The sequence below is a fragment of the Fukomys damarensis genome, unplaced genomic scaffold (genome assembly GCF_012274545.1).
Source record: "Fukomys damarensis isolate Sample0158 unplaced genomic scaffold, DMR_v1.0_HiC HiC_scaffold_18, whole genome shotgun sequence".
Classification (NCBI taxonomy): Eukaryota; Metazoa; Chordata; class Mammalia; order Rodentia; family Bathyergidae; genus Fukomys; species Fukomys damarensis.
Window position 1 is genome coordinate 20640720 of NW_022900930.1, and position 23131 is coordinate 20663850.

General features: G+C 36.7%; 1 protein-coding gene across 8 annotated transcripts in view; it reads right to left on the reverse strand.

Moving 5' to 3' along the window:
* Nucleotides 1-214: 214 nt before the first annotated feature.
* F11 (coagulation factor XI) overlaps nt 215-23131 on the reverse strand; it is a 26980-nt gene continuing 4063 nt past the window's right edge. For 3 of the 8 annotated variants that reach the window (XM_010619783.2, XM_010619785.2, XM_010619784.1), the window contains 13 exons: nt 22370-22532; nt 21023-21129; nt 19628-19787; nt 18057-18166; nt 11482-11641; nt 8897-9006; nt 8637-8799; nt 8444-8550; nt 5275-5443; nt 4049-4224; nt 3377-3472; nt 2694-2833; nt 215-2418 (listed from right to left, as the gene is read on the reverse strand). In XM_010619783.2, coding sequence (XP_010618085.1) covers nt 2257-2418; nt 2694-2833; nt 3377-3472; nt 4049-4224; nt 5275-5443; nt 8444-8550; nt 8637-8799; nt 8897-9006; nt 11482-11641; nt 18057-18166; nt 19628-19787; nt 21023-21129; nt 22370-22532 — 1823 coding nt within the window. In that variant the 3' untranslated portion in view covers nt 215-2256. Of the gene's footprint in view, nt 2419-2693; nt 2834-3376; nt 3473-4048; nt 4225-5274; nt 5444-8443; nt 8551-8636; nt 8800-8896; nt 9007-11481; nt 11642-18056; nt 18167-19623; nt 19788-21022; nt 21130-22369; nt 22533-22986; nt 23016-23131 lie in introns of those variants that run through there. The other 5 variants (XM_010619788.2, XM_010619789.1, XM_010619786.1 and 2 more) reach the window with 4 other exon arrangements.

Genomic DNA, 23131 nt, shown 5'->3' on the forward strand with positions numbered 1-23131 from the left:
ATACATTCTAGAATGTTTTTTTTTTCAGCAAAAAATCTTACCATGTTGATTGATGTGACTGCAAAGAACATATTCCACTTTTTGTCTACAAAGTAACTGCCAAATTAATATTGGGTAAAAATAAAGTAATTATTAGTTTGGTGATCATGTATCCCCAAATTCACATGATGCCATTTATTTTAAGAAAATCTCCAAATAAAAATTGAAATGCCTTTTTCTATTTATTGAATTTTGGGAGGGAAAATTTCTACAAATTTTTAGAGTGGAAATTTGGCAATGTTTATCAAAATTGCAAATATATTCCTCTGTCCCCTTTTACGTCATTGTTGTTTTTGCTATTGTTGTCATTTTCAGCAATTCTGCTTCTGAAATGTGTCCTACGAATTGGCCTGCACATACGCAGAAGAGAAGAACCCTGAATCAACCTCAGTGTCCTTCAGTGAGGGACTGACGAAACAAAATGTGGGATCCCTCGACAGAATACCCTGCTTCCGTAGCAGGATAAGGAGGCTCGCTCTGTACTAATCCGAAGTATGTTAAAGATTGAAAGTTAAGAAAAGCACTAGGTCACAGATAGGCTGAGCAGTCTTTTGGTGTTAGGGAGAGCATCTTCATATTGTATATTTCATAACTTCTCACAGTGTTTTAATTTCTGAATCATGGGCATAGATTAGATATTCAGATATTAAGACATCATATAAAGTTAAATCCTAAGAAGCAAAAAGTGCACTTTTACCAGATACTTTTCAGGAAAGACTTTACAGAAAGATCACTTCAGAAATGATGCCCTAATCTTTTCCTATGTGAAGTCTTACCTCATATTGAGATAATGTGGTTTGTGAATTTTAAGGAGCTACAATTTTTGACTCCAGTTTTGTTTGAATCTATATATGTTTTGGATATGGCTCATTTATGGTCTTTCAATCATTTTGATCTTTGGGATTTTGGAGTGGGGATTTTGATTTTGTTTTTTCTTCTACAGAACCGTGCCCTTCTCTGTCTACTTGCTCAACGTACCCTTCTTCCCTGTCAGATAACTCTGTGAGCCTACTTATTCAAGTTTGAAATTATATTTTTTTGCACAATTGTTTTCGTTGTTGTTCACATTAACTGGACTATAAACTTCAAAAAACTACACTTTATCTACTCACCTCAGTATCTGCAAGGCTCAGTGCGAAACTATTACCTAATTTTGCTCAATAAATATTTCTCATATTGGGTGAATTGTATAGTTATTGACACAGGTTAAAGATTATGCGAAGAGAATTCAGATTCTAGGCTATTGTACTATGATGGAACAAAAACTGGGTAAATATTTCTAGTAAAGGGAAAACTTCTGTGTTTAGAATACAAATAGCTGTTTTTGTTCCCAAAGTGATTTTTTTCCTTGTGGCATGGATGTATTTTATATTGATTTTTCTCAGCACATCTATTATCGAGCTCTTTGTAAAGCTACACATGGGGCAGCGGCTTTCCTTAGTAAGGACGTCTTTTCTGCCTGTCTCCGTTAACCTTCTCCTTTCTAAAGCATTGCAAATAAGTATACAATCTACACGCAAATATTTTTCTAGGCAAGTGCATCCCTACAATTTGTCTCCTAAGGTACTATAGTACCACTTCTAGGTAAATTGCTGATCCTAGTCTCCCATATACAAATTCTGGAATCTTTGTTCAGTTTTAGCTTATGCGTATCCACACTGATACAAAATTTATATTAAAAACTGAAAGACTAGAATTGCTCACCCTTCTGAAAGCTTGTCAATGAATTCAGTCAAATTATCTCTTTACACAAGATATGTGTTCTCACAGGCAGAGTAGAGAGTCTTGCAAATGGATGATGACTCTCTTTGTTTCCCTATCTTACCATGTCCTTCTTTTCATTTAACAAATATTTGGTAAAATTTGGTAGTGGGTTCCTTTTAGTAGTTCTGCCTGGTCCCTTGGTGCCATTACTTGATAGCTTTTTGGAATAGATGCCATGGTAATAATTTGTGAAAATATCTCCTTATAGGATTTCCTTGGCTAAGTAAAAGTGTAATAAAAAAGCAAGACTGGATGCTGAAAACAAACCATGCTTATCGAATAGGGGTTTTCAGAACACAATTCTTCAGTATTTCCTTAGAAATATCAAGCCCATTCCATGCGTAACTATGGGGGACAGGTGACATCACCATGTTTTCTTCAGTGAAATCAGAGTCCTGTTCCATGGAACAGTCTGGTTCGCCCCTTGGGGGGTCAATGGACCTGGAACCCCTTTCACACTGATTGGGTTTTCTCCAAAATCCAGTCCACATATTTGACCACATTGGTGTAAACGCCTGGCCGTCCTCTCTGACCACAGCCTTCACCCCAGCTCGTGATGCCCACCAGATGCCAGACTTCGTTGTGTTTGCAGGACAGGGGACCCCCAGAATCTCCCTGTGAAAAGGGGAGGTGGAAAAAGTAGTACAGATCACTCTTGATGCTTCCCATAGTAAATACATTTGTTCAGAGTTTTGCCTAAAATTCTCCCCTGGTCTTTTCATAAACTTCAAAGAACCTCACTGTTCACTTTCACCCCGTGTATACACAATAGATTTCAGTAAATAAGACAAACACACTTTGTTTCCTGCATATTGGCGGAAGATTCCTGTTTCATATGTAGTAAACATTCTAATTTGAATGTATTCAATTGGTTGAGAGCACTCTGTTACCTTGCAAGCATCCTTCCCCCCTTCACTGTAGCCTGCACAGATCATCTTGCTGGTTATTTTATGCCTTCTGTATCTTGCTTGGCATTCTTCATTTGACACCAAGGGTATCTTGGCTTTCTGGAGAGTGTTTTGTATATTGTCTTTAAAAAATTGTGGTTTGTTAGTGGAATAATCATATATAAAATATAAATCTATATAGCTTTAAATTAAAAATTCATACTTAGTAAAAATCTAGAAAGAAAAAAAAATGTTAGGTCCACTTCATAGGCCTTTTATAATTATAGAGTATAAAAAGACACTATTCCCACTGTTGTGCATTCCACTTTTTAATGTTAATCAAGCTTAAACATTAATTATGACTCTTAGTAAATTACTTCCCAGAGAAAATGATTAGATAATAAGCTAGGACATTTACTGAGAAGTGCTAAGTCTCACTTCAAATCTCACTTAAAATAATTTTTCAAGAGGCTTAATCATACACAGAACTTCTTATCAAACTGATATAACATCATCCTCACTTGGGTGATTTTTGTCTTTTTATTTTTATTAGTACCCTTCTCCCAACTGACTGATGGTATTTTATTTGTGTTTCAGCTGTATGACTTGAGAGAGCAGAAAATGTGATAGCTAAAATGTGCACTTTATTTTCAGGATGCAGCATATATTTGAACAGCACTTCTTACCTCTTGATTTTGTGTATCCCCATCCAGTCACCCAGCAGTCACTGTATCTTACATTTCTGTCTCCTTTGGAAGGTAGGCATATGGGTCGTTGAGAATCTACATTTTAAAAAATCATAGTTTAATTGTCAGAAGCAAAACATATCTTCCTTCTCCGAAGAGACTCTCTTCTTTCACTTTTTACTCTACATGACTTTGTGATTTGTTACTTTCATACGGTGCCTTCTTGTCACATGTTTTCATCTCTTGTGTTCAGTATTACATATTATGGATCCCGAAACGAGGCGAGAACAGACAACTACTCTTTCCCACTGACTCCTTCACTCCAGCTAGGTTTGTGATCCCATGGAAGTTGCTTAATCTTGCTGACCTTCCATCATTTTGTCCCTAAAAGGGAGCTAGTAACTCAATTATTCCTGATATTCTAAAATGGGATAAAATTATGCTGTCCTGTGCACCTGAAGAAACCTAAAATATGCATCCATACTTTCAACACAATATCCCACAATCGAACAGCAATGTCAGTCTTAACAGAGTGAAAGCCAAGATTTGCAGACCCTCTCCCTTTAATGGAAACGTGGAAAGGTTGGCAGGAACACATCAAGAACGCCTCACTAGTAAATACTTCATCTAGCTCAGCTTTGTAGATAACTTTCCCCTGAGAATTCTGCATACCTGTGTAATTCATGCTTGTTTCCAGCTTGAGCAAGGCAATATCATACCCACTTTCTACCATTCTATACTGATCATGAATTATTATTTCTTGTACCCCAAAGAAAGGCGTATCCTCATTTATTTCAGATTGATTTACAATGCCACCATAGATGCGCAGAATTTTAGGTGATTCTACCCTAAGGAACAAACAGCAGAGGGAAGTTCATTTCCTTCGTTATGAATTTCCCAAACATCTTGAGGGCATAGCTATTAAACTAGCTGTTACTAAATTTCATGTCAATAGTTACTTTTAGGTGGAAAGAATGCATTCATCCTAAAGTTTTCAGTTATTTCCATTCTAAAGAGGGCACTAAATTAACATTTATCTTACATGACACTTACAAAATAAATTCTCTTCCCATTGTCCAATACTTATATACACATATCCATGAAATGTCCTGGATTTTTATCTCAGTCCTGCCATTTACTAGCTGTGACCCTGAGAAATTCACATGGTGTTACTGTACTCCACTTCCCTATATGTAAAAGGCAAAGGGGACTACTGGCCTCAAATATATTGTTGAGTTATAACAGCAGTTTTCCACAAACAGATAAAAAATGGCAATGCACACTACCGTGACTGGAGACAACTCAGAGGGTACTAAAGTAGCAAAGAGGAAATTTGGTCAGCCAAAATTTCCAGGGATATATGCATTCACACATTTTCCAGCTGAACCTTTTATGTTCAGCCAAGAGTGAAAGGGATCTGAGAAGGGAATAATATTGAGGGTGCATAATGACATCTTTCTGTATTTAAGGGGGTGGAGTGAAAAGCGGGGGGAGAGAGAGAGAGAGAGAGAAGGAAATGGGCAGAGTGAACATGGGAAACTGGACTTACTACAGGGTGGGAAATCCTTCATGAGTTTAGTTCTGGACTCAATAAACAGAGAATGAAATGTTCCTTTAGGAAATAACAGAAAGCCCTCAGGCTGTGCTTGCATTTAAACAAGGCAGGGGACTAGTGTGCAGTCAAATAGCCTGGTTCACACCTATTCTGTTGCTGAATACTGTGCTCTAGACCATAAGTGCCTCTTCCTTTTTGCATTTTGACTCCCACCAAAGATAAGAAATTAATTTAGTAAATAGAGGAATTGACATTTTAAAAGGATTTGTGTCCTAATCCACTAGTAGTAGATTTCATGTATGTATGAGGATGGTGGACTAATAAACACAGCTACAGAACTGACCCATCAAAACAGTGAGCAGCTGTTACGATCCACTGGTTGCCAATGATGGATCCGCCACACAAGTGTCCCCGGGAGGGTGCTGTGATGTGCAGGGTTACCTGCCATGGCCACTCGCCACGAACAGACACAGTTCCTCCTACAATCCTGGGCTTGATTTTGGTTGTGCATACTACAAAAGAGAGATTGCAATAAGTGGGTTTCTACATCTTCATTTTCCACCAGAAGTTATGTTCCCTGAGGAACCAAAGAAAGAAACGTGTCTTTTAATTCAAGAATTTACCATGACCCCGAGTTAGACCTTCTGATGCAGTTGACGAAGAAAACATGCACATAAAAGTTGAATGGTCAAGTCCTCTTGCAATTACAAGCCACCTAGCACCACAGGGCCAGTCGCGCTTCTTCGGCGGTAACAGAGATTGGCATTTGAAAGCAATGGCTGCCAAGTGTGGTCCCCACTGAGCAACATCACCCTGGAACTTGTTAGACTTGTGAATCCTTGAGCCCTACCTCAGACCCGGTGAAACAGAAGGTCTGACGGTGGGGCCTAGCAATCTGTCTTTTAACCTGCCCTGCCCGCTGAAGGCTTGAGAACAAACGTCCCATTGAGTCTGCCATTCTTTTCCAGACCCCACCACCCCCGTCTCATTCTGGTTGACCCTGGCTGCCGGTTACACTTGCATCATCCATGCCCAAACCAGGACTGATTTTTCTGTTTGTGAATGTCTGCTCTTTGGCCTTGTTGACAGTTTGGGGCTTTCTTGGGTTGAATATTGATACCTTCCAAGGACTTTGATTCAGAATCATTCCTCGGCATCTTTCCTGCCTTGGCTGTCCTGGACAGGATAGTCCGTCCTATTTCTATTTTGGGGGATGCCAAATAGGAGAACACATCTTTCTCTTTTGAGCCTTAGCCAAGTGTAGCACAGAACCTGGACAGCGTACGTGCAGACACAGCAGTATTCTAGAGCAGCACACCTCAAACTTCATATGGATCACCTGCGTACTCTTAAAATCCAGACTCAGTACGTGTGTGGAGGATGCTGACATTCTTTCTAATAAGCTCCTATGTGATGCAATGTGCTCTACCCAGACCTTTCTAGGCCTTTCTTTCCTCTATAGGAAAATGTATATGTAATTCTGGAGTGGATTTAAAATAGGAGAGGATGGGAAAAGAAGCTTTGAAAGAAACAACAGCTAACAGCAAGAGGAGATAAGAATGACCATGAAGTGACTGTAGGAGCAGTAACAGATTTCTCCCTTAAGAACAGATCGGGCAGACACTAGTTTTAAAAGATCATTTTAAAGATCTTATCTTTCTTTCTTCTTCTTTTTTTTGGGGGGGGTGGGTACCAGGGATCAAACTCAGGACCCTGTGCTTGCAAGGTAGGCATGGTGCCACTGAGCTAGATCTTGGCCCTTATTTTGCAATTTCTTGGAGGCCCTTATAGATTGCAAACTGGGAAATGACATAAAAGTGAAGTTTAGCATAAGTAGTTGGTAAGCAGCAATTAGGACATGTTCTAAATAACTTAGCAAGACCTTACGAGGTACAGGTTATTAGTACTGATATTCATTCTACTTTCTCAGTGTAAACAAAATGCTGAAAATGCAGTTTTAAGGATTACATTTGATGTAAATAAATGCTACTTTTTATGTAATTTTCAGAAAGCTAAATTATATGGTAAACCAACAACGGTATAGGACATGACCACAACTTGTTAGTTATGCACTCTCTTATTAGAATATTATTTTATCTAATAAAGTGCAGTAAAGGCTATTTGTTTAATTCACTGAACTCATAAGTTGCACTAAAAAGACATAGAACTTTGTTTTCTTTTTATTATAGTTTCTCCTACAGCTATCAATTTACAATGAGTATATTCTGTGACCTCCAGAGGCCATGATCTAAAAACTCAACAGAAAAGTACATCATAAAGGAATGAGGTTGGAAATGGCATCTGCAATTTATGAAATTACAACATAATTTCTAAACAGCCTTAACTCATCCAAAGATTCTCATCAAAGCACCTCTCAATCCTCGGAAATAATATTTTATTACTTAGAATATTAGTATTGGAGTTACTCTAACATCTGCATGTTATACAAAGCAATTTCCTAGAAGTTAAGTATTAATTTATCATTCAGTTCAGCAAATAACCCAACAAAAAAGATTTTTATAGTCCTAGAACTATTACCAAGCATGATTATCATTTCCATTTTATTCATTAAACCTCAGTTTAATCTAAATGTATAGTATATTATAATTTTGGACACTAAAAAAAAAACAGTCTAAAGTATGTAAATCTAAAATGATAGAGCCACAATAGGTCATTATGATCATTTAGGGAGAAGTGTTTGTTTCTTCTCTTGTCATAATTCTGTCTTTCAGAACAATCCTATCTGGGCACACTCCACCTCTTATACTGAGAAATGAGCCACTGGGATGGAAACACAGTTGAGACAATTTTAAAATAATTTTATTTTTATCGGTTTTGTATAATTTGGAAAATATATTTATTTCTACCCTGCCAGACTCATATTATAAATTACTAAGGTTTCTTAGTAGGCCACAGAACCTTTGCAAGGAATCTGAAAGAATGACAACCCTGGAAAAAAAGAGCTACTCCAGTATTTCTTAAGTAAACACATAATTGTTAGAACATATCAAGATTATTTATATTTTACTTTAAGGTCAAATGAGAGGAAAATAAATAATTTGATTAATCAGGTTGACTTTTCCACCTAACAGAAAATAAAAATCATCCTTAACACTGATAATAAGAATCAGACATATGAATGTTGGCAGAATCTGTGTGGCATCAGGAAATCCCAGTTGTATAAATTAAAACACATATTCAATTTTTTTTTTTTTTGCAGTACTGGGCATTGAACTCAGGATCTTGCACTTCCTAGGCAGGCCTGGTGCCACTGAGCTACATCCCCAGTCGCACATATTCAGTTCATATTAGGCAGGGTAGAGTTTAGCTGTGGCATGGTTTATAGCTTTAAAGCATGGCTGACTTGTATGAGAGAAGTAAAAATAACGAAAATATTGCTAAATTTGTTATTTTAGTAGCTTTAGCCCCTCTGCCTATTATTATCTTAGTTGTGATACATTTAGTGTAGAACAAATCCTTCTATGTCTTTTTCCAAGTGACATCACACTTACTATTATCCATTTTGCATAGCCTTAATGTATATCCAGAGATGCCTCCTCTCCCGTGAAGTATTTTAGTTGGAGATCCATTTGAAGAAAGTTTTAAGTAACAGTTTCCCCTATTTTTAGAAACAAAGGAGCGTAAATATAAGTCATCTCAAAAATGGATGAGGCACCCATCTACTTAATCCTTTCTTTGTCTTACTTCCTTTCATTGCAAGATTCTTGAGGTGGTGCATAGGTAAAAAACTGGCAGCGGATGGCATTGGTGCACATCTTCTGGCAGGCTTCATGACCGCTCACATGAACAATGTCCAGTTCCTCTCCCAAGAAATCAGTGTCACGGTAAAAAGAAGAGTGACAGAATACTAGAAAACATATCACATATCGGCTGTGAGACAATCTTAGGTACCAATCTCCTCAAGAATTATTGGTCTCAACCAAAAGAAAACATATTCACTGTACCTGGGATACTGTGCCTGCAGTTTTGTAGACTAAAACCAGAGATAGCTTTGTTCTTTTCTATCCGTGTAGTTGGTATTCCACTTTCAGATGTTTTAAGGAGGCAAAGGTTTCTGACAGTAAAGAAAGGAAAGAGGATATATCTATATTATATAAAACATATAAAAAAGAACATTTTTACACCATGTATGGAAAGTAAAGTCTGCTCATGTTGGCATCTAGTAGTGAAAATGTTCCTAGTTTTATAGTATTCGTCGTGAATCATTGAGACACATTTTTTGTAGACAAAAATAGTCTGTAGACACAGTTTCAAAACTAAACCATCGGACTCTTATTTTCACAACTTGATCTTTTGTCAGTATCTCTTCTATCTTCCCTTTTTACTTCCTTCAACATTCCCAGCCAGTCTCAAAGAGTCAAGAATTTTCATATTATCTACCTGCATACCCATCTGGATTGTGACACAGTTCACAACAGCCAAGGTGTGGTACTAGCCCAGGTATCCACCAATTTATTAAGAATGAATAAAGAAAATATGATACACAGGCACACTGCAATATTATTCAATTATAAAGAAGCATGAAAGTATGCCGTTTGCAGGAAAATGGATGTAACTGGAGATCAAATATCACACGTTCCCCTTACTAGAGGGGATATCATTACAGGATAAAGGGAGAAGAGTGATAGAAGGGCGAGTGAGTGCTAGGGACAGAATGGGGGGATAGACACGATAAACACGGGCTGTATGCGTGCATGAAGATATCACATTGAAGCTCATTATTTTATACAATTGATAGATATTAATGAAATACATTTTTAAAAAAGAATTTTCATGCTACCTAAAAATCTCGTATCCAGATTTAAAAACGTATAAGTGAAACCCATCACTGACTCCATAACCTGCCTGGCAGCATCTTCCTGAAAGGGAGAGACTTTTCCTGTTTAGCTAAAAATCAGTCTTGAACAGAGCTGTCCAACAGAATTTTCTGGAATGGTAGAAATATTTTCTATCTATGCCATGCAATAGAGCAACAACTAGCCACATATAACAATTGCCCACTTAAAATGTGACTAAGACAGTTGGGGGAGTGAATTTTTAATTTTACATAATTAAAATTAAATTTAGCCGAGCCTTGCCTTGTGGCAGGTGTGTACTAAGGGTCAAATTTATTACTCCTCCTAGAAGTACTAATCAGTAATTATATGAAAGAAAATAAAACGAAGTACCAATCACAAAATGACAAATGACAAAGGCATTTTTCTAATGTTTGAATTTTCTCACTTCGGAATTGCCTGGCTTTTCCATCTTGTCCTTCGTTTCTGCTCTGTCTGCATTCAGTCATTTGATGATCGCACCAGTCTTGTGGGTTTAATTACCAGTTATATACTGGGGAGACTCAAACGCAGATCTAGAGTGTGCTTCCCTTACGAAACTGACTTCTATTTCCAGTGGCCAGTTCAACATTTTCCCCTACACGTCTAAAGAAATCTCTTTTTCTTAACCTTTGCTTTTCATGAAGTCTTCCACATCTTAGACATTGGAATTTCCATCCTTCCAATTACTTGGGCCAAAAATCCAGGTAATATCCCCAACCCTTTCTTTCCTTCACAGCCCACATCCAACCCATCAGCGAGTCTTATTGGCTCCATGTGACAACACATCTCAATCTGAACACTTCTCTATCTTCTCCACGCTGATCTAAGGAGGCAGGCTTTCACCAGTCGAATTCACTAATAATATCCCTAGAATAACTTCTTATGTGTAACAGACATCAAATAAGTTGTATTAAACTTGTTTAGTAAGAGAAAGTAACTGATACATTTTCATGTAACAGATCTGGTGCTGCTGAAATTACAGCCTCAGTAGAAAATGAAGCTTATCGGATGGACAATGAACTCAAGGGCTCACCTTGACCGGATGTTGCAAGGGTTGATCTTCTCAACAGTGAGCAGCCAAAGCCAAAAAAGCCAACACCTCTGAGAGTTCCAACTCAGATAATATATAGAACTTCTGTCTGACCTAACTTTAAAATTTTCAGTGATTCTTGTTCATAAAGGGTAATAATCTCAGTATGTATCCCTTTAATAACCAAAGAAATATACCATGCTTTTTATGATGTCCTTTGTTAATTCCCATCAGAAGAGAAATAAGACCTTCATCCTCAAATCTCCCTTCTACCACCACCCTAAACTTCTTGATGTAGGTTGTCATTTTCACCTCTTTTCCACTTTGGATTTACCATTTTACTGATATGTACAGCTGTTTTGTTGCAGTGAGAGAACGTCCTCTTAATGCCCAGGATATTCTCTTCACCCCACTCAAAACTAGATAACTCTACCTTTAGCAAAGGTGGAGATCTCTAAGCTTAAAGCAACAACAAACAAAAACTCCAAGACCAATTGATGTTATCAGATTTGTGGTCAGCAGATGGAAGGAAGAAAATAAGAGAATCCAACAATACTTCTTTGAAATTTTTATGCTATATAGACATTTAAATACAAATTTAATCTGCTCAGGATGTTCACTGACAGATTTTGATCAGCTGTTTTCAAAAGACAACACATCAGCCTTAATTGTAACTCCTTACCTTTGAGATTCTTTTGACCATTCTTGAGAAAAGAAGGTAAAAAACAAACAACTGGGATGATGAGTACAAATGCGGCGACAGACAAAAGCATCTGGAGCCAAAACACTCTGGATGTTACTGTCTGCAAACACTGTATTAGGGAACATGTCCCTAATACAAGCTGGATTACAGAAGAAACCATGTTAGATTCTGGAACTTATGGGATGCAATGAAAACAGTCCTACAAGGGAAATTTATAACAATGAATACCCATATCAGGATAACAGAGTGGGCACAAATAACCTAACGTTGAACCTCAAGCTTCTAGAAAAAGAAGAGCAAGACAAGCTAAAAGCTTGAATGAGGGAGGAAATTATAAAAATCAGCAGAAATTAATGCAATGGAGATTAGGCAAAAACAATACAAACAATCAATAAATTGATGAGTTGATTCATTGAAAGATTAAATACAATTGACAATCTCTTAACCAACTTTATCAAAAAAGGAAAGAAAAGATTCAAATCCATGCAATTAGGAATGAAAACATAAAATTATAACAGATCCTACGGAAATCCAGACAATCATTAATACCTACTCTGAGAACCTATATTCTATCTAATAAGATAGAAAACACAGAAGAAATGAATGGATTTCTAGATACATATGAATGCCTAAAGCTGAATTAAGAAAATATTAAGTTTCCAAATAAAGCAATATCAGTCAATGAAATTTAAGATGGAATTAAAAATCTACCAACAGGGCAAGGATTTAGCTCAGTGGCACCAAGCCTGCCTCACAAGTGCAACCTCTTGAGTTTGATCCCTCATACAACAACAACAAAAATCTACCAACAAAGAAATGCCCAGGTCCTGGTGAATTCATTGCTGAAATCAAAAGAAATATAGAGAAGACCTAATGAAGCTACTTGTCAAGGTCCTTAGTGAAACTGAAAGGGAAGCAATACTCCCAAATTAATTCCTTAGAAGCAAGCATTACTCTGATACCAAAAGCAAAGAAGGATATAACCAAAAAAGAGAATTACAGGTCCAGGGATTTAGCTCAGTGGTTCCAGTGCCTGCTTCACAAGTGCAAGGACCCACGTTTGATCCCTGGTACAAAAGGAAAAAAAAAAGGGAGAGAGTATGACAGCCAGTATCCCTAATGAACATAGATGCAAAAATTCTCAATAAGATACTGGCAAACAAAATGCAGCAATTTATCAAGAAGATCATAATTCATGACCAAGTTGGACTCATCCAAGGGATGTAGAGATGGTTCAAATATAGGCAAATCAACAAATGTAATATACCGTATTAACAGAGCCAAGGACAAAATTTGTATGATCATCTCAATAGATGCAGAAAAATCATTTGACAAGGTCCAACATCCATTCATGATAAAACCCTACAGAAAACTGGTATAGATGGTCTTTATCTCAATCTGATAAAAAACCATCTGCTTCAAACCAACAACCAATATAATAAATGGACAAAAGCTGATAGCTTTCACTCTAAAATCAAGAACAAGACAAGGATGTCCACTGCCACCGCTCTTGTTCAATATAGTTCTGGAGACACTAGACAGATCAATTAGACAAGAGAAAGAAATGAAAGAAATAAAGATAGAAAAGGAGGAAGTTGAGTCATCATTATTTGCAGATGATATGAAACCCTACATAGAAGACACTAAAAGTTCCACCAAAAGACTTGTAGATTTGATAAAAAAAAATTCAGTGGCCTAGCTTAATACAAAGTCAACACTCAAAAAATCAATAGCCTTCCTGTACACAAATAGTATAAACTCACTGAGAGAAAAATTAGAGAAAGAACCCCTTTCACAATAGTGTCCAAAAATATGATATACCTGGGAATCAATCTAACGAAGGGAGTAAAAGATCTCTACCTTGAAAACTACAGTACTCTGAAAAAGGAGGTCATATAGGATGTCAGAAAATGGAAACACATCCCTTGTTCTTGGATAGGAAGAATGAATACAGTGAAAATGGCCATACTCCAAAATTGTTGTAAAGATTTAATGCAATCCCGATCAAAATTCCAATGGCATGTCTCACAGAATTAGAAGAAACAATCCTAAAATTCACTTGGAACCAGAAGAGACCTAGAATAGAAATACAATTCTGGACAACAAAGTCAAGGCAGGGTGTATCACAATCCATAACCTAAAATTATACTACAAGGCTACTGTGATAAAAATAGCACGGTACCGGCAAAAGAACAGACCTGAGGATCAAGAGGACAGACTAGAAGATGCACAAACAAATGCAAACACACACAGCCACCTAATCTTTGGCAAAGGAGTCAAACACTGGAAGAAAGATAGCTTCTTTAATAAATGGTTCTGGAAAAACACGCCTTCCCCATGCTGAAGATTGAAACTAGACCCATATCTTTACCATGCATATCTTTCACCATGAAATTGAAATGGGTCAAAGATATAAATATTAAAACAGAAACACTAAATCTGCTGAAAGAGAGAATAAGTATAGCTTGAGGACATAGGCAGAGTCAAACACTTCATGAATACAATCCATAATGCATGGGAAATACTACAAAGAATCAACAACTAAGACCTCATCTTATTAAAAAGCTTTTATACAGCAAGAGAAACCACCAACAAAGTGATTTTTTCATGCCAGCTATTCATCAGAATAAAAGATAAAACACTACTATCTAGACAAAAGACTACTATCTAGAACATATGAAGAGTTTTTAAAAGTCAGAACATCCCAATAATTTTTTCATTCGTTTATTGGTACTCTTTAGGTATACAGTGCAGCTACATTCATCAATGGGGTCTTGTAACTTTACATGATGTATCTCGGTTCTTATTGTTTCCCATACCCCTGCCCTCCCTTCACCCCCTCCATCCTTCCCTATTTATAAAGACTTTCTTTGCATTTTTCCTTTTCTCATATTTTTTTCTTTTTCCCCTTTTTTCTTTTCTTTTCCCTACCCATCCCACTTCCTCTACTCATGTAGCCCTTTTCTTCCTATTCCATATTATCAATTATACAATTTAAACCTTATTTGCACTTGTAGTTTTTCATACCAGAGAAACTATTCATTATTTATATGTGTGTCCTATTTATTTCACTTAAGAATATGGCCTCAATATTCATCCATTTAGCTATAAATGTCTCTAATTTCTTATTCTTTATGGCTGAGTAGTACTACATTTTATAGAAAAACCACATCTTTATAGAAAAACCAGTTGATGGATAATTGGGCTGTTTCCAAGTTTTACCTATTACAAACTGTGCCACTATAAACATGGCTATATACGTATCCCTGTGGTATGATACTTGTAATTCTTTTGGAAAGATACCCAGCAGAAGGCTTGCTGGGTCAAATGGGATCTCTAATCCTAGTTCTTTGAGATATCTCCACATTGGATTCTACAGTGGTTGCACCAGTCTGCACTCCCACCAACAATGGAGAAGGATTCCTCTGTCTCCACAAGCCCACCAGAATTTGTTATTCATTAATTTCTTGATAGCAGCCATTCTTTCTTGGATGAAGTGGGATCTGTGCTGTTTTCATCTGCATCTCTTGAATGACCAATGATGTTGAACATTTTTTCATATGTATATTTGCTTCTTTTATCTCTTTGTCTGAGAAATGTCTGTTCATTTCAGATGCCCATTTTTGACCTGGGTCTTTAAAATTGGGAGGTCTGGTTTTTTGCATTCGTAATATGTTCTAAATAGTAGACCTTTGTCTGAGGAACAGCTGGTGATTTTTTTCCCCACATTGTAGGTTGTTTCTTAGCTCTGTTGGTGGTTTCTCTTGCAGTGAAGAAGTGAGGTCTGGTTTTTTGCATTCGTAATATGTTCTAAATAGTAGACCTTTGTCTGAGGAACAGCTGATTTTTTTCCCCACATTGTAGGTTGTTTCTTAGCTCTGTTGGTGGTTTTTCTTGCAGTGAAGAATCTTTTTAATAAGAAGTGATCCCATTTTTGATTCTTTGTGCTAGTCCCCATTCTTCTGAGGATTTGTTCATAAAGTCTTTTCCTATGCCTGTGCCTCCAGGAGTTCTACCTAACTTATCTTCCAGCAAGTTTAGTGTTTCTGTTTTAAAATTTAGATATTTAATCCACATTGATTTTAGTTGAGTTCATGGTGAAAGACAGGGGTCCAGTTTTAATCTTTGACAGGTTGAAATCCAGTTCTTCCAGCACAATTTATTGAAGAGGCTATCTTTCCTCCAATGAGGATGGTTGGCTCCTTCGTCCAATGAAGTAGCTGAGTATGTCAGGAGTTGTTTCTGCATCTTCTACTCTATTCCACTTATCCCTGGGTCTATTTTTGCAAGTACCATGCTGTTTTTAATCACAGTAGCTTTGTAGTATAGTTTCAAATTGGGGATAGTGATAACCCCTGCCATGTCTCTGTTGCCTAGAATTGCTTTTGCTATTCTAGGTCTTTTCTGGTTCCAAATGAGTTTTGGGATTATTTTCTCTAGTTCTGTGAAATATACTGTTGTATTTCAATAAGAATTGTAATGAATCTGTATAGCAATTTTTGGAAATATGGCTATTTTCACTATCAGACCCCCATAAATTTAAAGGCCCACTCCACAGATTGGCATCTGAAATGAAAAGACATTTCTCAGATGAAGAAGTAGAAATGGTACATAAAAAAATGAAAAAATGTTAAGCATCACCAGTCACTCATGAGATGCAAATTAAAACACTAAGATCCCATCTCACTCCAGAAAGAATGGCTGTTCTCAAGAAATCAACCAATAACAAATGCTGGAAAGGCTGTGGGGAAAAAGAAACTCTTCTCCAATGATGGTGGGACTGTAGACTGGTAAAACCACTGTGGAAATCAGTGTGGAAATTTCTCTGAAAAGTATAACTAGAGGTTCCCTTTGACCCAGCTAGTCCTCTTCTTGGTGCCTTCTCAAAAGAATTAAAAGCACCATACCACAGTGATATGTGCTCACCCATGTTTATAGCAGCACAGTTCGTAAGAGCTAAATCTTGGATATGTCCCAAAGCTGTCACCTAATGAATGGATAAAGATGTGGATTTTTTTTAATATAATGTAATACTACTCTGCTATAAAGAATGAAGAGCTTCAGACATAGCTCCATGGACGGACCTTGAGGCCATCCTCTTAAGTGAAATAAATGGATCACACACATTTAAACACTGCATTGTCTCTCTGGTGTGAGTAACCAAAAGCAGAAATAAGGACTAAAATGTATAATAGGTATTGGGAGGTGGGAAGAAAATGTTCAGATGGTCAGGAGAACAAGGGAGGAGGGAGGGAGAAAGGGGCAAGAGAAAAAAGTGAAAATAGAAGGAAAAATGAAAACAAAGCTTGTGAACATGGGGAGAAGGGACATGGGAGAGAAGGGCATGGGAGAGAAGGGGCAGGAGGTGCCATGTACGGTGCAAATCCCCACGGGAAGTGCTACCGTTATGTATGCCTGAAAGGTGCCAACGCATGTACTTTAAAAGAAAAGACAAATGAAGTAAGGAGAAAAGAAAACGAAAAGAAACCGTGTTAGAACATCCATGCATCAGCAAATTGGTGAAAGTTTTGATCATGACATTTGTAAATTTTCTATTAAAAATTTTAAGCTTATCCCACGATCTTCCAATGTTTTTAATTTAGAAAGAAATAAAATTACTATTTTAAACTTGAGGCACAGTTGGTAATAGCTAAAACTTGGAAACAGCCCATTTGCCCATCCGTTGGAAACTGGATAAAGAAGATGTGGTTTTGCTATAAAATGGAATACTATGCAGCCATAAAGAATGAGAAAGTAGATTCATTCATAGGAAAATGGATACATATTGAGAATATACTCCTAAGTGAAATAAATAAGTCACACATGCGTAAATACTGAACAGTTTCTCCAGTGTGAAAACTATAATGGTACATAAGGTCCTAATGATATAATTGACAATGTAAAGTAGGAAGAAAGGGGCTAAAGGTGTAGGGAAAGTGGGAAGGGGAGGGGAAAGGGAATAAGGGAAAAGAAAAAAATATGAGAAAATGAAAAAATGGAAATGAAGTGTTTGTAAAGGGAGAGGGAAGGAGGGGTGAAGGGAGGGCAGGGACATGGGGAAAAAATGAGAACCAAGACCTGTCATGTAGAGGTACAAGATCCCAATAATGAATGTAACTGTACTGTATATCTAAGATGTACCAATAAACTCAATAAGGAAAATAAAATAAACTTGAAATTGAAATATAAGTTCTTTGTAAGACATAATGGGCTCTATTATAAGAAAGGGGAAAAGATTGTTTGGTGCATTTCATCAGTGAGTGTAAATTCAGGTCCAAAGTTACACTTATGGTACTTATCATTAACTTTATACATTGTTTAATGATTCAACTACCCCATGGAGAAAGCAAAAGTTAGCCGAGTGTGGTGGTGCATGGCTGCTGTCCTAGTACTTGGGAGGCTGAGGCAGGAGGACCTCTGTGGGTTTGAGACCAGCCTGGGCTACATAGTGAGTTCCAGGTGAGTCTCAACTACATAGTGAGATCCTGTCTCACAAAACCAAAATAAGCAAGTAAATAAATAAAAAATTTTTTTAAAAAGAAAGCAAAAGTTACCCAGCTCTGAAAGTGCACAGGATTTCAGTGAAAATCCAGATACCACATTGTTGAGCATTCTTATACTGGTTGGTGTTCCTGTTTGGCTGTGCTTCAACAGACAAAAGTTCCTGAATAAAAACAAAAATGGAAAAAATATTACATTCTTCCAATTGCTAGTAGAAGAAATTACCATTTGGAGAGAGGACTTGGGTGTGACAAAATGGGAATCACCGTGAAAAGCATGCGTTTGAGAGCTCTTTCACTCACTCCTGTCTCTGCCCCACTGCCAAGCACTTGGTCCTGTGGACTCTGTGAACTATCTCACTGCCCATGAAAGGAGAACTTTGGAGTAGTGATGACAGTGAGAGTGGAAACATATGAATCAGAGATTCTTCGATGATCTCTTCAACTTTAATGATTTAATTTTTCCTTCAATGCCTCAACGTTTTCCCAGCTTGGAGTGTATGGTCTGTTGTCTGAGACATGAAATAGGTTCTCTGACCTGCCCTACAGACAAGACATGGAGGACTAGTTACTGCTTTGTTTTTTAAATATTTATTAATTTGGATATGTCCATATAAATTATTGATGCATAGTAATTTTGCAATTGAATTTCACTGGGCATTTTGCACACGAACACAACATTGTGATAATTTCTTTCCCCCATTGCTCTCCCTTACTTCTCCCTCCTCTCTTCCCTGATCCTTTTCCTTCTAAGTCATATTCACGTCCTCCTTCCTTGTTAAGTTTCACCGTTGTTTTTGAAAACATTATGTGCTTTCCACTTACCTGCTTTTCGTGAAGGGGGAGAGAAGAATGTTAGAATTTAGTGTTAAAATCCGATTATTAGTAATTTGAACTTGCACTTTTTACACTTTATTCCTAATAAATGTAATTTATTATACAAATGTAGATAACCACAAAAACTTTTAAATTCAAAAATTAATACTTTCAATCTCCACTACCAAACAAATAAATTAATACAAATTAATACTTTATTTTGCTAATAAAATTTTAAAGCAAAAGAAGATGCAGACATAGTTGTTAGTGGACAGAGCACTTTTAGATTCTTATATAATACACTTTAATAATAAGTAATATTATAACACACAATAATACTATTTCAACATTTAGCATAAACAGGATAACACACGGGCTTTGCTACTTTGCCTTAGACATAGTATTAGCATTATTTAGAAGAGAGATGAATGTGTTTTAATTTTTCATTCTATAGGGTTAGACTATAGCATCTTTAGGTTACGAGGGCATTGGCAAGTGAGCTAATTCTAGCTGTTTCAAAATTGCCAATTTAAAAAATTAGCACTTCTGAAATTAGCTGGGATATGGCTTAAGCATATAGATATTTTACAAATGTCATGAAAAGACAGACTCTTCTCTGTAATTTAAATGCATCTAAGCAGGGTTTGTAAATGAAATTTTCAAGACAAAAACAATGATTACTATTATACAAAAGTCTTTTATTTTTAAAAATAAATTTTACCATCGAGGTGAAGCATAATTTTAATGAATCAGCATTTTTTTCCACCAAGTTTTCTCACATCCTTGGGCTCAGCTGCTAGTGCACTTACCGATGCTCTATGCTGGGAAAATGCCTTGTTGCATATGTGAAAAAGTGACAGTGGATGTTATTTGTGCACCTTTGTTGACATTCCTGAGCACTCCCAGCAACAGAGCCATTATAGTTCATGCCTTTCATGTCTAGGCCCACATAAACATTTTTGTTGCAAGCTGGAAATAAGAGTGAAAAATATGAGTGCCCTTGAGATTCCTTGGGCAGCTGCAGTATTCCTCCTTGCCAACTGCCCCTCCTGACTTGAGCTTTTAACTGTTCTGCTCAGTTTTTCTCAGAAATCTTTCATTTTAATATTAATCTTTTTAATTCCCATTTGCATATAGAAGCATTAAAAGAATGCTCATGTCCTTCTTACACTGCAACAATTTTAGGCCTATAAATTTCATTTTGATTTTCTGTCCTATCCTCTCCCGGGTCCAACATTCCACTGACTGATTAGTTCACTTATTAACCTACCCAGGAATTTACTTCACTTCTGAGATGAGTGCCACTTCAATCTTTGTACTTGTTCTCTTTGGTTTGTATTAATATGTTTAATAGACTTTCATGTAAAATTTTATACAGAAGGAGAAAGAAGCTGGGGATTTAGCTCAGCGGTTCTGGGGCCTGCCTTGCAAGCACAAGGACCCAAGTTCAATCCCTGGTACCCCCCCCAAAAAAAAAGGAGAAAGAAAATAAATGACAACTGAGGTAGTAAGATACTTCCTTTTTTAAGATAAAGAAAGACATTTTAATGCATTGTACTCTACCCCCAAAAAACTTACTTACATAAAGGAGTTTATTTCCATAAAGCAGTGCTTGGTTTTACAGTTATAAAAGTATATCTGAAGCCAGGCATGGTGGCGTTATATGTATGTATCAGAACAGAAAATGGAAGAAATCAACTGAGTGGAAAACAACATAGACCAGAGATGAACATGGTCTCTCAACAGATGAATGAATAAAGAAAGCAAGATACTATACTGCTATAAAAAGGATAAATTTGAACATTTGTGGGATAATGGATGTACTTTGAGATCATAATGTTCAGTGAAATAAATTAGGTATACAAGCTTAAATAGCACATGGTTTATCTCACGTGAGAAACCCAAAATATAAATAAAGAATAAAATAAAAGACCTAATTCTTTGAAAATAGGGGACAGGAAAGGGTGAAGGGAGGGCAGGGGCATGGGGAAGAAACAGGATGCACTGGGGAGGCTGAGGCAGGAGGATCGCTGTGAGTTCAAAACCAGCCTGGGCTACATAGTGAATTCCCAGTCAGTCTCAACTACATAGTGAGACCCTGCCTCAACCCCCGCACCCCCCAAAAAATCTAAAAGTATATCTGATACAATTATACACATACATCATAATTACTAGCATTTATTAATCCACAAAAGACATCTTACCATTTAATTGGTGTGGGCATTGCTTGAAAGAATATCCAGAAATTGCTCCTGTCATATTCACCATAGGCAAAGTTTCTGTGACACTGTCTTTCAGGATGCAAGTAAACCTGTTTATTTTTTTAAAAAATTACTGGGTGGGAATTTATGTTTTAAAATAATGAATCTTAAAATTAGCACACAAGAAAGCAAAAGAGAATGAAATAGACTACTCTAATTTATGCCAAAACAAATATTTAGCTAGAACAAATATTTTCTTAGCAAGGTTCTGACTTTATCATTTCAACATTCCTACATTTAGAAGAAGACACATGATAATACTTCCTAATAAGAAACAGACAGCAATGGGTGAACTATGGTCTGCAGCTTAAAAGTAGCTGTTTTGGAATAGTCCATGGTCTACAGATGGTTTTTATGTTTTTAAACAGTTACATTTTAAATGGTGATAAAAGTACTTGCATAATAACCCTGAAATAGTTACTCTCTGTCTTGATAATAAATGTTTGTTGATCCCTGTTTTAGATTCTAGAACAATAACTTGTACTTGTTCGTGGTACTATGTAGACATCTTTGGATGCAGTAATAATACGCAGTGTTGATAGCTTTATTTTTGCAGAAAGACTAAATTATTGAATTTTCAAATTTGACATGAAAACAAAACTAGTAGGTAGAAGATGTAAAATTTTAGAAACATGATTAGAGTTAAAATAACCAGACACAATTTTGGATTTTTACAGGATTCTAGTTGATAGCTATAAATTACATTTGGTGGACAAACGAATATGATATAAAAGAAGTCTTGTTAACTTTTTTGTACTTTTTGTTTGGAATAATGCATACTGAAATGTTTACAGGTGAAACGTCACTATGTTGTAAAATTATTTCAAATGACCTACATCTGTAGGTCAGTAAAGCAAAAGTGACAGACTCTTGGTGTTGACAGAGGGTCATTGTACAACTTTTTCAAATTATCTTTATACACTTTTTTGGTAGCAAGATATTTGAGAGATAATTCTCAGTGAAATAATGTGACTTATCAATACTCAATAGAAAAGCAAAGGGCAAAATGATTAAGACACATAAATATTGAGAGAGAGAGAGAGAGGGAGAGAGACAATGTAACCTTAATACTAAAACCCCAGAGGAAGCTAGGAAAGCTACCCTGGGAGGCATCAACATTCTTGGTTTGGCTTAGACACCATTGCTTTTCCTGTAATATTTAATATTTCAACTGAAAGACAATTTATTTTCCGGTTGTTAATGTTACATTTTATATAATGACAGAAATTAATCTGTGGGTAATTGACCTGTTAAGTGTAGTTCTTCTATGTAGCAACATAGAACATTTACCATTTCGTAGGATCTTCAGATGATGATTCAGCCATAAAAGTGAAGAGCAAACATCTCGGGTGATGTGTGCAGACCACCTGGCAATATTTGGCACTTGGTGTAAAAACAGTATCAATGTCTCCTCCTTCAAAGTTGGTGTCTTTGAATAGCTTAGTTAGGCATTCTGTGATATGACGCACAACATATTTTGATTTGGAGGGAGGCACATAAGACTATAGCTTAACAGAGGCAAACATCCTTCCTTAACAGAAAATATGCCTGAACTTGGACATAAATTGCAGGGTAAAAGGAATCCTTCTACATTGTTAGTGGGAATATAAACTAGTACAACTACAGTGAAACTCAGTACGGAGAATCCTCAAAAAGCTGAAAATAGAATTTCCATTTGACCCAGCTATTCCTCTTCTAGGTACCTTCTTGAAAGAGTTAATGACATCGTTTATAACAGCACAATTCATAATAGTGAAATCTTTAACAAAACTTTGGGATGTAGGTGAACCAAGGCTAAGATCAAATATAAAGATTCATATGTATACATTAGAATAGAGGAAAGGTAAGAATTGGTGAGTGAAACTCAAGAAAGTAAAAAGATCCTTGTCGGGCATAGTGGTGCACACCTGTAATCCCATCACTTGGGAGGCTGAGGCAGGAGGATTGCTGTGAGTTTGAGAACAGGCAGGGCTACATGGTGAGTTCCAGGTCAGTCTCAACTACATTGTGAGACCCTGTCTCAAAAACAAAAAACAAAAAACAAACAAGCAA